The sequence below is a fragment of the Suillus paluster genome, assembly GCF_016628075.1.
Source record: "Suillus paluster strain FC165 chromosome Unknown EDB91scaffold_171, whole genome shotgun sequence".
NCBI lineage: Eukaryota > Fungi > Basidiomycota > Agaricomycetes > Boletales > Suillaceae > Suillus > Suillus paluster.
The window spans coordinates 1-16144 of record NW_024537731.1 but is presented as its reverse complement, the minus strand read 5'-3'; the positions used below and the strand labels follow the sequence as shown (position 1 = coordinate 16144).

At 49.3% G+C, this 16144-nt stretch overlaps 3 protein-coding genes across 3 annotated transcripts; 1 reads left to right on the top strand and 2 right to left on the bottom strand.

Moving 5' to 3' along the window:
* Positions 1–1347: 1347 nt before the first annotated feature.
* EDB91DRAFT_214036 (uncharacterized protein) lies at positions 1348–2326 on the bottom strand. The gene is made up of 5 exons (XM_041326473.1): positions 1946–2326; positions 1834–1896; positions 1629–1781; positions 1547–1577; positions 1348–1435 (listed from the first exon to the last, which is right to left on the bottom strand). The coding sequence occupies exons 1-5, from the start codon at positions 2038–2040 to the stop codon at positions 1415–1417; spliced, it is 363 nt and encodes a 120-aa protein (XP_041169620.1). The 5' UTR covers positions 2041–2326; the 3' UTR covers positions 1348–1414.
* Positions 2327–2573: 247 nt separating this feature from the next.
* EDB91DRAFT_1340427 (uncharacterized protein) lies at positions 2574–3959 on the bottom strand (the record flags this gene model as incomplete). Its single annotated transcript, XM_041325711.1, has 10 exons — positions 3914–3959; positions 3728–3863; positions 3525–3549; positions 3356–3496; positions 3285–3310; positions 3004–3208; positions 2924–2967; positions 2872–2889; positions 2716–2816; positions 2574–2651 (listed from the first exon to the last, which is right to left on the bottom strand). Coding segments are annotated over exons 2-10 (693 nt in total), but the record flags the coding sequence as incomplete, so codon positions are not given.
* A 6694-nt stretch (positions 3960–10653) lies between these two features.
* EDB91DRAFT_1256097 (uncharacterized protein) lies at positions 10654–12117 on the top strand (the record flags this gene model as incomplete). The annotated part of the gene is made up of 2 exons (XM_041324106.1): positions 10654–11158; positions 11375–12117. The coding sequence occupies 2 exons, from the start codon at positions 10654–10656 to the stop codon at positions 12115–12117; spliced, it is 1248 nt and encodes a 415-aa protein (XP_041169618.1).
* Positions 12118–16144: the final 4027 nt, after the last annotated feature.

Below are 16144 nucleotides of genomic sequence, written 5' to 3'. Positions count from 1 at the left end.
GGTGATAGAGGGCAGCCTCGTTCCAGTTCGGGAAAGATCAGAGAGGCTCAGGTACTAGGGCAAGTGGAAGCGAGAAACAAATGTAAAGCCTAGTCTGAGCCAGGGCTCATAACCTATTAGAGGTGACGAGACTCGGACTAGGAACTAAGGACGGGAACGGACTCAGTCTTGGATCGAAAGACTCGTATTAACTATGGATCATACCTAAGGACGGGAACGGACTGAGTAGGGTAGTAGTTAGTAAAGGGTAGAGTAGAACCGTAAACGAGAAAGCTCACCTCAGTCTTGGATCGAAAGACTGAGGGAGATTATTTGACGAGGAGAGGAATTAATATGTTGATTGAGACGGAGAATCGATGAGGAACGTGTATGACACATGGTAGGAGGAGTGATTGTGTATGTAAAAAGGAAAAGGTTAAGTACATATAAAGGTCATATCTTGATAGGATCAATCATATATCTTGGAGCATGTCTTTAAACAAGTTGATTATATTGGGTAATTTGACGATGAACTACGTGTCACATCATCAAGTACAGCACTAAAGCAAAAGCAGAAACATGACTCACATCACGACCTGTCACTCAAGCTTCCAGCTCATCAAGAATCATTTACGATCACAGTATCGCCAGTAAGCCTTTTAGCGTTGCAAGGCGCAAATGGTGAGTCATGGAATTGGATCCTGGATGCAAAGTTACTCATACTCACATTCGCTGTACAGATAAGCCCAGGGCAACAATCACTGTCCGTCTCGCAAATGTATAACCGCTTCTCGCATGCACTGACAGACATGGATGCTGTCAAACCAGCGACAACGGCGACGAAGGAGAAACGCATTATTTGTGCGAGGTGATATGAGATATGAATAATAACTCTGAGGGTGGGGACACGGTAGGAAGACGACCTAGTTTTATGCCCTGTAAATAGCTGCTGGCAGAAGTCACGGGTTCTGTCAATTAAATTGGTAGAATGGTTTAAGTTAGTCCCAGGGGTAGAAGGGGATGGAGTATAGGAACAAATACCATTTGAAATACAGCCTAGGGGACGAGGAGAACATTGGTGTATGCGACGTACCGTAGGTCTTCGCTTCTTGGTCTGGGTGGCCATTGCACTCAAGAAGCACTATCGGAAGCTGCCGCCACTCAACTGTCAGAAAGTCGTACCCCCAGCGGGCATAGCCAATGATGTAATTGCTGCGATTGCTCCTCAAGTAGCGATGATCTTTACTGCCTCCAAATCACTGGGGGAAACTCTCGACCGGGCAGAACGTTTAAAGACATCTCCATCCCGTTGTTTTCTTCATGAAGTAGCATTTGTACCATAGCACTCGGATACTTTATTGAGGTGAAAAAAACTCCAGAACCAGGTTGGGCGATCAGATCATCGATTAGACTGCGGTCGACTAGGGTATTAGCTTTACGCAAGTAACCATCGTTCCTACACACGTCAGCGAATCTCCAGACGAAAGAATTTTTACTCGCCAGACCTGATGACGGGCCCAGATGCAGAGACGTTATAGACGATCTTCTCAGGATATCGTGCACTTACCTTGGAGTAATGTCTATTACCAAAGTCGCACCTGGGATAACAGTGAGTTACGATCATTCCACGGGGTTTTCCGAGAACCTACAAGCTCGTGACAAGTGTTTGGCCTTCCCGCCAGCCATTTATCTTTGCGAATTTGATGCATGCCACCAAATTGCAGGCGTTGCTGGAGCCCAGAAATAGGTCGTCATTTTGAACGAGGTATCGGGACATGGCGACGGCTTCAACGTCAGTTATCCTTTGTCATCGATAAGCTCCCATTATAATACAAGGTCAAGAACTTGACGCACCGGAACGTGTCATCTATAATCAGGAGCGCAGGGTCGATGTTGTTCGTCGTCCGGTCGATTTCTCTACAGAGATAATTCAGATGGGAATTACAAATGATATTTGCATACGCACGTCCCCTCGACTACTGTGTCAACTTGATGCCTTCGTTTGGTGCCTTCAGCTTCTCTCTGGGCGTACATTACGCCGTGCCTGACCTGAATGTGCATGAGATATTGTCAGGTAGCCAACAAAGACAGGCTTCGACGTTGTTATAGAGACCACTGCCTTCTGGGTCCGCTAGGACAACCGTATCCCGACATCCATCTATTTGAGAAGCCATTCAGTACCTGCAATCATAGTATTGGAAAAGTAAGTCAGTGGGCACTTGCTCTAGATACAAATGCATCAACGTGACCATTGGTTTGGCGCCAGATTTCTGGGCTAGTCCGATCTTGATGTCGTTGCATAATTTCACTTGACAAAAAGATTTCTCACCACGTACTGCGATTGTCATGATAAAGGTGGTAAACAAAAAGTGAGTGGCCACCATATAAGCTCACACACCTGTTTTTTTTGTCGACGCTGCTTGCGGGACGAACGTGCTAGACATCAGCTCCGAGGGCCTGCAATGCATTCATATTCTCCTTTGCTGCATCGTCTGGCATGATAATCGCTAAGAGACGTGAGATGGGTCAGAAAGCTCGAGGAAATTGCGTACTTGTATTATATCCCCTGCAACATCATGCTATCAGGTGAGCACATTCCAGCACCAGAACTAGGGTTACTTGACTTGCTTTCGCTATCGTTGCTATTGAGATACCAGTAGATCCAACAGTGCCTTCAAAAATGCGGGATCCAATGTGAGGGTGCAGCAAACCTTGCCGCTCTGCACCCTCGGTTACTTGAACACATCACGAAGCAATGAGATCCAGGTCAATTGCTTCGCAAATAACTTATTTAGCAGAGCAACTCGGTCCTTGACACTCCTTCCAGGGTTCACGAACTACAGATGGCGCCATGTTGGAGACATTGAAGGGGAAGGCTGACTCGAAACTCACCTCGGCTTTTCCGAGAATCTCAACTCCCAAATCATCACGAGTTAATCCTCACCAAAGGGGTATTTCCTGGATGCGACACATTCAAACTTTCATTTCCTATCCAAAGAACATTCAAATGGTCGAATCACACACCTATCGCTCCAATAACTCCATACAGCACCTCATCACTTCTCAGCTCGATTGGCTGAAACTCGAACTGCTCCTGCGAGAGGCTTTGACGTTGTCGAGAACGCCAATATGATGATATAGACGTCGACGTGACAGGCAAGGTAAACCCTCCAAGGATGCCGTACGTGATATAACGTACAGAGTTCGATAATAGCTTCCAGGACGCTATCTATATTGGCGACGACCTGCTCTTGTGAAGTCCAACATTAGGGTTTTGGGACTATGTTTCGAGGTGATTATCTTACTGCCACAAACGACTGATACATGATGACTAGACATGAGTGGTAGGAAGGACCGAGGTAGGTGCGAGACGTACAGTGAAAGGTGTCAGTCTTAGGTGTGCTGGAAGATGAGCAGGGAATGCTTTTGGCTTCTGCATCCTGATAGTTGAGTCTCACAGCACCCGTGGTCTCGAAGTCGATTTGCATCACCAGCAATAGACTTGTAAATTTCGGTACTGTTTAATTTTTTCGTAAGTCGTATACCAGAACGCATGAATTGATCGACGATCTGTGTACCGCCAAGCAGGCAAAAGCGCCTTTCGATGGGGTATGTACATTTGTGAATTCGCATAAGAGATAAGTGAGGATGAGCGGTAGCTCTGGAGAATGGGAGGCCCTATTCGTCCGGAACTCTGTCGAGTCCACCTCACATGAGATTCGTAACGTCGTCTGGAAAACTGGCTTACTTGTGAGGGATTCGCATCATGCGGTGCATTGCAGATCTCGATAGTCTCCACCTCCATTGCATATGTGCCTGCAGTGGGAGATGGAGTCTCTGCTCTCACAGCGAAGCAGCCATGGTCTAGTGGCCATTATCGTCTTCTGCGATTTGATATCAGCATAGATCTGTAAATAGCAAGGGCCTCGAGTACAATCCTTTGCCGCGTCTTCATGGCTGTGAAGCTTGGAGTTGAATACAATGAGTGACGAATCGTGCTGAATCAAACCATGCAGGACCAACAGTTGGTGTGGTTGAACTGCTACGAAAAAGTCTGTTAAACTTGACTTGGAATAAGAAAAACTGAACCGCGATACTCAGTTTCAACTTGTCGCACTCGTCGGGTGCAGTCAACCGACTATGAGCTCGTGCTAGGCCGAACATGAGACTACCAGCAACGCACAAGATGTGAGGCATCAATGGATGGTATTGATGGGATATCGAGAAATATTACAACAGGATCACAAAGAAAGGGAAAATACATGCTGAGATGAATGTTTTCTATGTGGCGCGATGACCGTCGTCGGGAGCAGGAGATACACAACAGAGAAACAACACCACACGAACCCACCATTTGGGGTTCTGGATGCGTCTGGCTCTGTCACTAGCTGTTTCCCCCTGCGGAGCTTTTTCCTGCCGCCGAGCAACATATAATGCCTGGAGGGAAATCATCAGACACGAGCCGTTTGGAACACACCCAAAAAGACATACCTGCTTATCCCGTATTGGAGCAACTTCGACAACAGGAGGGCTGTGATGAGAGGGGATGCTTTGCCTTGGGCGTTGTTGGAGTTCAGTCGCTTCATCAACATTGGGTTGGGAACGGCGGAAAAGGGAGGGAAGGCGACTGAGGAATGCACGTGGACCTGACCCCGAGGATGATGCAAAGTGGTGATGTGGATGAGGGTGGAGACCCATAGCGGAGGGCTGAGAGCATACAGGTCAGAAAAAAGAATAAAACGAGATGGCGGTGACGCACCCGAGCACGGCTTGGGGCGCCATCAAAGAAGCCTGGTTGCAGTCGACGGGGAGTTGGACGCCGCGTAGCATCAGCCTAGATACCCATCACATCACAATGGTAGAAAATATGAACAAAGGCATGACATACATTTAACAAGGACTTCTGCGAGTGGGAGATTAGCATGCTCTATTGGTGAAGAGCCAAGAGATGATGCATACCTTGTCTTTTGGTGCCTGATAGTGGACACTGTCAGGACTTTGAACAGAGTGGTGATATGTTGACACTCACATTGGGTATAGACAGTAGATCTTGGAGGCCAGCTTCGTGTAGGATGGCGTGAACATCCCATACGTACACGTTTTTGCGGTAGCAAGTTGTGAGCAGTTTTCCATCAGCGGAAAAGGCTGCACCTGCCATATATTTGTCGTCGTCTTCATGCTTGAGTGGTGGACCGACCGGGAGATTCGTGTCGAGATTCCACAGACGCGCTGTTTCGGCGAATGATGTGCTCACAAGAAGACGGTCGTTCCGAAATAATGTGATGGCGTGATCGATATCGTTTGTACGACCTTCTAGAACAGCGATCTGCTGCCATGTGGCAGTGTCGAATATCCTAATTGAGCCACCGCCCATCCCGGAGATAAGCTTCTTTTCATCAGATGTCCAGGCAACGCTCCAAGCTTGCCTGTCTTCGATTGTGGAGAGCAACTTGCCCGTCTTGGCGTCCCAGATTTTGATTCCCCCGTTGTATCCTCCTGTTGCAATCATTTGGCTGGTAGGCGAATAGCTCACTGCCCACACGCAGTTGTGCCCCGTCTTGATTGGATTCAGACCCTGAACGGGTTCGCCGCTCTCACCATCCCACACTCTTGCCGTCCCATCGTATGATCCGCTCACAACTCGCTCACCATCTGGACTCCAGCACACTGAACTCACGAATTCAGCGTGTCCTGTCCATTTGGCGATGATTTTCCCTGTCTCCACGTCCCACAACATCACTGTCCCATCCCTACTTCCGCTTGCAACAGTCTTGCTGTTTGGAGATAATGCGATGGTACTTGCTCCCGCTTCAATCCCCTCATCTCGCCAGTCCTCGCCAATCTGTGCACCGCTCTCCAGATCCCATAATCGGAGCGAGCCGTCTCTCGAACATGTGATGATGCGCTGCCCGCTGGGCAGGTGCGCAACACCTTGTACCACGTCGGTATGGCCTTCTATGGTCCGCCGGGGCTTTATCGCTGACGTCTTTTCCATCTTGGTAGCGTGGGACGCCATGGTCGGTACTCAGGGTCTCCACCGAGGACAATCGTCGAATATGGCTGCGCGAGCAGTTCACTGGAGTGGTCTTTGATTTATTGCGGGTTCCCGTTGTATTGAAAGTGCCAAGACTTCTGGTGAATGGACAAGCGTATCTGTGACCACCTGAATATCTGCTAATAGAAGTGCATGAGGAATCACTTACGAGAGGTCCTGTTTAGAAGAATTCAAGCCTGTGCACTCGGCGGCTTTGAGATGTATGCGCAGGAGTTGCTCGCAGGAGATCTTTCTAGATCCCAGAGTCTGGTCAGTGTCCTTGTTTCTTACCTCAGCCATTGCTGACAGAAGCGCTCAGAGCAACACTCACTGCAGGTACTACTCAGAAGACCTCGACGCAGACTAACTCCACAGAAGAACGAGAGGGATGAACTTATAGTTGAGGAAGTGGATGTTTGGTTTGAAGTCGAGAGAGTTGCACGAGGTCGTCTACTAAGGTGCGTTATCCTCGTGTTATCTTCACAGCTTCAAGTAAATGTGCCGTGCAGGCGAAGTGCCCGGGACCGCAACTGGCGCCACGTGCATCTTCCTATTATTTATATATCTCGACGGTCATGACCTGCCGCACGATCCATTATTTTCTTCACGATTTCCTGCCAACCTGTCTATTTCGCATCGACCTCGTAGGACGTGTGACGTGTTGCCATGTCTGTATTCCTCCAAGGTCTAGTATAGACAATGATGGTAAACGACAGTTCCAGCTGTCAAGAGGAGCGAATGGGATGCCAACCCAGCCAGCAACCTCTGCTGGGGCAAAACAAACTACGACGCTCGTCTAGCCACGATAATTCTTGTGTGAATCTGCGGTGCACTCCAGACATCAAGGGGTTCTCATATCTCCTTAGCCCGCTCGATCTTTTTTGACGACTGTCCTCTTCTTCGATCATCCACGTGGAGTTGATTGATGTGCGTCAGATTGCACACGTCAACTAACTCCACGAGACGATCATTGCCTTCTCGAACATTGTGTTCTACGAGACCCAAAGATTATTGCGCTAGTTATTCTGTATAAAATTGATCCTCAAAGAAGCTACGCAATATCTAATTTCGAAACCTACTTGTGTACCCCACCCGTCAGCCCTTTCGGTACCTTCAACACATTTTCACAAAGCGCCGAGTCTCCTTCTGTCAGATAGGATAAACGCCTGCATGTTCCTGGGACTGCTCAAACAGTTTATGGACCGTCCTTCGGGGCCGGCAGAAGCGATTCCCATACTGCTGGAAAATCAAGGCATTGTCCTGGCAAATGAGATCGCAGGCCATGGTCAAACGCAGACGGCCCGATTTGACAACATAGCTTTGGCAATGCATTGTCAATTGACAAATGATGCATCGAACGATATTGGGTGACTATTGACATTGAGTAAGCAGGTTCTGCCCAAGATCACCAAGCCTACCAGATCGAACCGTCGTTCTGCCGAGTGCTCTAGCAATAGCATGTTCTCGCTTTGATATCAAGCAACATCACACAGGAGATGAACAGAGACGCAAGGTTTAGACCTGTTCGATAGCAGTCAGAACATGGGATACAGTTTGGATCACCTGTTCGTGAGTAAATACCTGAACATGCTCTAGTCACGGACGAGGAGTAAATACGACTACGCACATGGTTAAGTACAAGACTTGCCGTTTGTACAGACTCGTTTGGTATGGTGGGCACCTATCGTATCTTAGTATCTCTACATGTGTTAATACAAACGCTATAGGGTGTTGACGTACCAGATATTGCCCTTGTGCCAATGGGATATGCCGTGCGCCCTGTGCACCCTCTGGTAACGGTTTGGGCGTGGAGACGTAGCTGATCTGTCGATCGGAACACGACTGGTCAGATTTGTTACTGCGATGGTAAATTTTCAGCTTGACAGACGCGATAAATGTCGTGTCGCGTTCACGCAGAATCAGCTTAATCACATGAGGAGATGAAACGAAACGATTACAGTGCTGAAAGCGAATTTTGTCTAGTCAGATGGGTGGCCTTGCCAGGTTGAGTGTGTGTGGAGACTGTAAAACGCCATAAATCCGGGGGAACGAAAAGTACACGGTGCAAGACATACAAGTCCAGAAATAGATAGAAATGATTGGAATACAGTCATAGCGGTCAGAAGACGGGAATGAACAATACCGCAGCACATGCTGCCTGTATGTAGGAGCCTTCTCATCAGTGATGGTTTTGCGACGGTCAGGGTGTAATGGAGTGCCACGTTGATGTTGTATGCCTCCCATCAATGCCGGCAAGTGGAAGGTGAAGTGATGGGTAAGAGCTATCCAGAACACAATGATCTAAGTTTGACTGGGCTGGAAACGAGCGAACTTTGACATCGAAAATTAGTTAGATCTGCAGTGACTTTAGCGACTTGCAGGGCAGTTTTGATGTGGTACGAACGAACAGGGCAGTAGATTCGCTTATGTCCTTCACAGAAGCATGAACACATATGCGGAGTGTAGCGCTCGAGGACCCACAGAAAGTCGGCTAAGCTTGGGTCTGGATGCCAGTGTCCAGCATGCATCTGAAACGAACATTTTGATATGCAAGTTCACATGACGCTGAGCTCCTCTAGGCTGGATAATCTTCATCGACTGTTGTGCAAAGCACGTCACCATTTCAATACAGGCGAGTTAGGATGTGAAGCGTCAATGAATGATATTTGATGGGATGGTGAAAGATACACTATGGTGAGAGAAAAAAGGGAACTAGATACTGAGATAGAAATCGATGTGTATGTGCAGCATCTCCATTAATGACTGTCGTCCTTGGGAGGAGGCACGCAGCAGATGAATAACACAACACGAGTCCACCACGTAGGATTCTTGATGCGTTTCACCTTGTCGCTAACCCGTTCTGGCCGCCGAGCAACATACAAGGCCTGCGAGAAAAATCAGATACAGCAATTGAAAACACACCCATGAAAGAAAGACATACCTTCTTGTCTCGTTGCGCAGCGACTTCGACAGAAGCGTGACAGAAGGAGGCGCTTCGCCTTGGGCGTTGCTGCAGTTCAGTTGCTTCGTCAACGTTGGGTTGATAATGGCGGAGGGAATGCGATTGAGGAGTGCACGTGGACCTGACCCCGAGGATGATGCAAGGTGGTGATGTGGATGAGGGTGGAGACCCATAGCGGAGGACTGAGAGCATACAGGTCAGAAAAAGAATAAAACGAGATGGTGGTGACCCACCCGAGCACAGTTTGAGGCCCCATCAAAGCAAAGAAGCCTAGTTGCAGTCGACGGGGAGTTGGACGCCGCAGTGCTCTAGCATTGCCATGTTCTCGCTTGTATGTTTCGTGATATAAAGCAACATTACACAGGAGATGAACAGAGATGCAAGATTTAGACCTGTTTGTGAATAAGCTTGGATCAGATGCAGGCTGGGCCGCATTTGCGTGCGACGTGCGTCGATCTGAATTTTTTTGAGATTGGGGCACCCGAAGGAACGCGTATCAGAATACATCCTTGCATCACGCAGGAAAGATGTGGAAATGCTCAGGTCCTCGCACAAGATATGCAAGTGAGTGAGTTCCGGAAAGGGCTGGGGCACATGAAGAGGTATCGTGGGGATGGCTTTGGAGTCCAGCTTCAAGGTGAGCCATCGAAGGTGTAGCCATGTGGAAATTACATGGAACCAGTTGCTTGAGATAGTACTGTAGCATGTGAAGGACAGCTCTATGAGATCCACAGAATAGCTGAGAATGAACGAGTCGATTTCCGAGAGCGTGATCAATCAAAATAACCCAAATTAACAAATATTGTAGATTAGCGTTAATTAACGTTAATTCACCAAGTTTACTGTGCGCTACCCAGCCGCTCTTTTCTCCACAATCAACGACTGTCTCAAGTGCTTCTACCGACAAATCATGTCATCCGCATTCACCGCATTGTGCACGATCACTACATGTGATCATCCACTGTCCGCCAAGCATCCAGAACGGCTGTGGCAACATTGGGACGTATAAACTGGCCCGGTCATTGAGGAGGTCAGTTTATGTTTGATTCTTAAAGGCGACCTTCACAAAGTTGTAATACACAGGAACGTCCTAACCCGCCCGTCCTCACCTCACCTAACTTTCTGGTCACCTCATCCTCACTCTCTCAGAGGCGACCTCTATCAAAGAGATCAATCTCCAATTTCGTGGTAAAACTCGCGTACCACCTTCTCTTAACGACCCGTACGTCATTTCTTTCATCTCAATCTCCTTATCTCATCTCGGTTTGCTAGAATCACCCTAAGCCAGAGTTTCAGTCTCTGCACATATGATTAGTCCTTCCTCGAAGGCGAGAAACGCCACTGACATACCCTCAAAGCAAGCAAACACGTCTTTCCTTTCTCACTCGCACTCGGCGGAACACTCGCATCCTCAATACACCTCCCCGCCACCAACCCTTCCTCTTTCATTTCCTACAAACTTCGCGCAACCGCAGTCCGCGCTGGCCTCTTACATAACCTCACCGCATCACATCCCGTCACCCTAATACGCAGCTTTGCACCAGAGTCACTCGAGGTCGAGAACACATGGCCCGAAAAAGCTTGTACTCCCTCGTCGTGTTTGGGCTGCAGGTGATACCCTCACTGCCCTCTGTAAATTTATCCCACTCGCCAAAGGCGTCCGCGTGCTCTATCTACCATGCGCGTTGCAAATCCATACGTATCCTCCGCTCCATACATCCCCATACACCAGGCCTCAGCAAGTCCTTTTCCCCGGGTGCAAGCTCGCTTCCATCCGCATGTGCACCACGCTGATACGCTCCCGCATGGCGTACTCGACTGGGTCAATTCAGAACTCCTATCTCGTCGTCCGCGATCGCCACACTTGAATTCAGACCCTACAAGCCAAGTACCCAGTCGACTCGTTTCGCGCGCTCCTAGTCTCGAACAGCGCGTTTGGGGACATGTACATGCCTATGGGACGATGGGGCCTCCCCCAGCTGTGCCTGTACCCATCTCTGTTCCCGAAACACACAGACCCGCACCCGCACCCGCACCCGCACCCGCACCCATCTCCCTATCTCCCGCAGACCCACACAGACCACCCATAATCCCAGTATCAAACCCAGAGATATACACCCACAGCCCACCAGCCTCCCGTACCAGAGGTTCTCTTCTAAGCATCGCAATGAAACCTCTGCATAGTGGGTGGTTCAGCGGGGGATCAGTGTGTTATTCGAGTCTTGTGGGTATGGGTGGGCATGGGCATGGGTTGGGGATGGCGAGCGTTTCTCCTGGGGCTGGTGGTGGTGCAGGAGGGGGCCACTCATGATCGTTTGGGAATTTGGTGTCGCCGCTTCAACCACTCGAATACCCCGCACACGGACATGGGCATTCACGCCACACAACGTTCAGCATAGGCGGAAACGCAAGCAGAGCCCAAACGCCTTATTTCACAGGAACGCATTCACCGCATAGTCCACGAACGCCTCCTGCTGAGATTGCGGAGAGTGCCATTTGGGGGAGGGGGTTTACGGACGTTGGTTCGGTGTCGCATTCGCATGGTGGGCGATCTGGAGAGGATTTGGATGGGGACGGGGGTGTCGTCGAAGGGAGCGTTGGTGTGAGTGTGGGCGTCAGTGTCAGTGTCGAAGGCAACACAAGCGGCCTCCTGGATGGAGACCCGAATGCGAACGCAGCACCAGACTATCGCGTCGCATCACAAGGATTCATCGGAGGTGTGCCCCCACTTTCGAGTTTAGCGGGGTTAACGAGTTATGAAGAAGCTCCTGGGAGTGGGCGTGGGCGGGAGAGGAGGCGGTCTGGGGTGAGTGATGGGTCTGGGTCTGGGCGGTTGAGTTTGCAAGTGGATGGACGACGGTCTAGTGTGCATGACGAACGACTTTCTCCACGCGACGCGCGACGTTCTAGCGTACAAGATGGGCCTCATCATAGCATGAGCATGCACGACGAACGACAGTCACATTCTAGTCTTCACCCACGTTCTTTCACGCACGACGAACCGCTGTCTACCCTACATGACGGGTCTCGTTCCAATACACACGACGCCCTACACCCACACGAGGCAAGGGACGGAGAGGTCGCTGTGAGGTTGAGAGTCCCCATTCCTCGATGGAGAAGGGAGGGCGGTGAGGTATCGTGACTCGTAACATTGGTGATTGGAATGGGCCGCGTGCTTGACATCCACAACAAATCACCTCGGACTCCTCATCGCCTCCTTCAAGTTGCTTGAATACGACCCTCGTCGTCTCATCGTTTTATACGCTCGATAACTTTATTCATCATCAAGCATTCCCAATCCCCGTGGCATTCCCATTTATATCTTTATTTATATTATTTAACGATAGACGATATGACTGTGGATTACTTATACAATTATTGTATGTATTATCCTTGGGATCTCCGTATTTCAATTGTTTTGAGGATGTTGTTGTGGTTATCGTGTAATGATCAATGAACAGCTTGGAGCGGAATACAACGAGTGACGAATCGTGCTGAATCAAACTATGCAGGGCCAACGGGTGGTGTGGTTGAACAGCTACGAAAAAAAACTGTTAAACTTGACTTGGAATCAGAAAAACTAAACCGCGATCCTCAGTTTCGACTTGTCGCACTCGTCGGGTGCAGTCAACCGACTACGAGCTCGTGCTAGGTCGAATATGAGACTACCAGAGACGCACAAAATGTGAGACGTCAATGGATGATATTGATGGGATAGCGAAAAAAAATTACAACAAGATCACAAAGAAAGGGAAAATACATGGTGAGATGAAATGTTTTCTATGTGGCGCGATGACCGTCGTCGGGAGCAGGAGACACACAACAGAGAAACAACACCACACGAGCCAACCATTTGGGGTTCTTCATGCGTCTGGCTGTGTTACTAGCTGTTTTCCGCGGCGGAGCAACATATAATGCCTACAGGGAAATCATCAGACACGAGTTGTTTGGAGCACACCCAAAAAGACATACCTGCTTATCTCGTATTGGAGCAACTTCAACAACAGGAGGGCTGTGATGAGAGGAGATGCTTTGCCTTGGGCGTTGTTGGAGTTCAGTCGCTTCATCAACATTGCGTTGGGCACGGCGGAAAAGGGAGGGAATGCGACTGAGGAATGCACGTGAACCTGACCCCGAGGATGATGCAAGGTGGCGGTGTGGATGAGGGTGGAGACCCATAGCGGAGGGCTGAGAGCATAAATGTCGGAAAAAGAATAAAACGAGATGGTGGTGACGCACCCGAGCACGGTTTGGGGCGCCATCAAAGAAGCCTGGTTGCAGTCGACGGGGAGTTGGACGCCGCGTAGCATCAGCCTAGATATCCATCACGTTACAATGGTAGAAAATATGAACAAGGGCATATCATACATTTAACAAGGACTTCTGCGAGTGAGAGATTAGCATGTTCTATTGGTGAAGAGCCACGAGATGATGCATACCTTGTCTTTTGGTGCCTGATAGTGGACACTGTCAGGACTTTAAACAGAGCGGTGATATGTTGACACTCACATTGGGTATAGACAGGAGATCTTCGAGGCCAGCTTCGTGTAGGATGGCGTGAACGTCCCATACGTACGCGTTGTTGTTGTAGCAAGTTGTGAGCAGTTTTCCATCAGCGGAAAAGGCTGCACCTGCCACATTTACGGTGAACTTGTTGTCGTCTTCATGCTTGAGTGGTGGACCGACCGGGAGATTCGTGTCGAGATCCCAAAGACGCGCTGTTCCATCCCATGATGTGCTCGCAAGAAGACGGTCGTTCCTGAAATAATGTGGATGGCGTAGACATATGAGTGTGACCTTCTAGAACAGCGATCTGCTGCCATGTGGCAGTGTCGAATATCCTAATTGAGCCACCTGTACATCCCGGAGATAAGCTTCTTTTCATCAGATGTCCAGGCAACGCTCCAAGCTTGCCAGTCTGATTCGATTGTGGAGAGCAACTTGCCCGTCTTGGCATCCCAGATTTGGATTCCCTCGTTGTGATCCCCCTATCGCAATCATTTGGCTGGTAGGCGAATAGCTCACCGCATGCACGTAACTTGTGCCCCGTCTTGATTGGATTCAGACCCTGAACGGGTTCGCCGCTCTCAACATCCCACACTCTTGCCGTCCCATCTTCTGATCCGCTCACAACTCGCTCACCATCTGGACTCCAGCACACTGACGCCACGAATGTAGTGTCTCGTGTCCATTTGGCTGATGATCTTCCCTGTCTCCACCTCCCACAACATCACTGTCCCATCCGTACTTCCGCTTGCAACAGTCTTGCTGTTTGGAGATAATGCAATGGTACTTGCTCCCGCCTCAATCCCCTCATCTCGCCAGTCCTCGCCGATCTGTGCACCGCTCTCCAGGTCCCATAATCGGAGCGAGCCATCAAACGAACATGTGATGATGCGCTGCCCGCCAGGGCAGGTGTGCAACATCTCGTACGTCGTCGGTATGGCCTTTCATGGTCCGTCGGGGCTTTATCGCTGACGTCTTTTCCATCTTGGCAGTGTGGGACGCCATGGTCGGTACTCAGGGTCTCCACCAAGGATAATCGTCGAATGTGGCTGCGCGAAGCAGTTCGCTGGAGTGGTCTTTGATTTATTGCGCGTTCCTGTTGTCTTGAAAGTGCCAAGACTTCTGGTGAGTGGACAAGCGTATCTGTTACCACCTGAATATCTGCTAATAGAAGTGCATGAGGAATCACTCACGAGAGGTCTTGTTAGAGGGATTCAATCCTGACGCACTCGGCGGGCTTTGAGATGTCTGCGCAGGAGATTCTCGCAGGAGATCTTTCTAGATTCCAGAGTCTGGTCAGTGTCCTTGTTTCTTACCTCAGCCATTCCTGGCAGAAGTGCTCAGAGCATCACTCCACTGCAGGTACTACTCAGAAGACTTTGACGCAGACTCGCTCCACGGAAGAACGAAAGGGATGAACTTATAGCTGAGGAAGTGGATGTTTGGTTTGAAGTCGAGAGAGTTGCGCTAAGGTCGTCTACTAAGGTGTGTTATTCTCATGTTCTCTTCACAGCTTCAAGCAAACGTGCTGTGCAGGCGAAGCGCCCAGGACAGTGACTTGTGCCACGTGCATCTTCTGATTATTTATATATCTTGATAGTCATGACCTGCTGGCAGCTGCACGATCCATCATTTCTTCACGATTTCCCTGCCAGCCTGTCCTATTTCGCATCGACCTCACAGCCTCAGAACAGCGCAACATCTTGGCCATGTCTGTATTCCTCAAGGTCTAGTATAGGCAATGACGGTAAATGACAGTTCCAGCTATCAAGAGGAGCGAATGGGATGCCAACCCTAGCCAGCAACCTCTGCTGGGGCAAAATAAGCTACAACGCTTGTCTAGCCACGATAATTCTTGTGTGCATCCGCAATGCACTACAGAATCAAGGGGGTTCTCATATATCCCTAGTACGCTCGATTTTTTTTGACGATGTCCTCCTTGACCATCCACATGGAGTTGATTGATGTGTGGTCAGAGTGTACACGTCAGCTAACGCCAATGAAATGATCATGCTTCTTGAACATTGTGTCCTATGAGACCCAGAGATTATTGTGCTAGTTTATCCTGTATAAAATCGATCTCCAAAGAAGCGACGCAATATCTTAATTTCTAAACCTACTTGTGTACACCACCCGCCAGCCCATTCGGTACCTTCACACATTTTCACAAAGCGCGAGTCTCCTTCTGTCGGATAGGATAAACGCCTTGCACGTTCCTCGAACTGCTCAAACAGTTTATGAACCGTCCTTCGGGGCCGGGAGAAGCGATCCCCATACTGCTCGAAATCAAGGCATTATCCTCGCGAATGAGATTGCAGGCCATGGTCAAACACAGACAGCCCGATTTGACAACATAGCTTTGGCAATGCATTGTCAATTGACAAATGGTGCATTGAACGATATGGGGTGACTATTGACAGTGAGTAAGCGGTTCTGCCCGAGATCACCAAGCCTACCAGATCGAACCATCGTTCTGCCGAGTGATCTAGCATTGGTATGTTCTCGCTTGTATGTTTCGTAATATCAAGCAACATCCACAGACGATGAACAGAGACGCAAGAATTTAGACCTGTTCGATAGCAGTCAGAACATGGGATACAGTTTATATCCCCAGTCCGTGAATAAATACCTGAACATGACATGCTCCAGTCACGCACGAGGAG

Excerpts from the sequence above, each read along its gene's own strand:
- EDB91DRAFT_214036 (XM_041326473.1), bottom strand. The coding sequence starts at position 2,040 with ATGCACATTCAGGTCAGGCACGGCGTAATGTACGCCCAGAGAGAAGCT. Across the intron at positions 1,897-1,945 it reads GACACAGTAGTCGAGGGGAC|AGAAATCGACCGGACGACGA; the intron begins GTGCGTATGCAA and ends TTATCTCTGTAG. Across the intron at positions 1,578-1,628 it reads CAAACACTTGTCACGAGCTT|GTGCGACTTTGGTAATAGAC; the intron begins GTAGGTTCTCGG and ends CTGTTATCCCAG.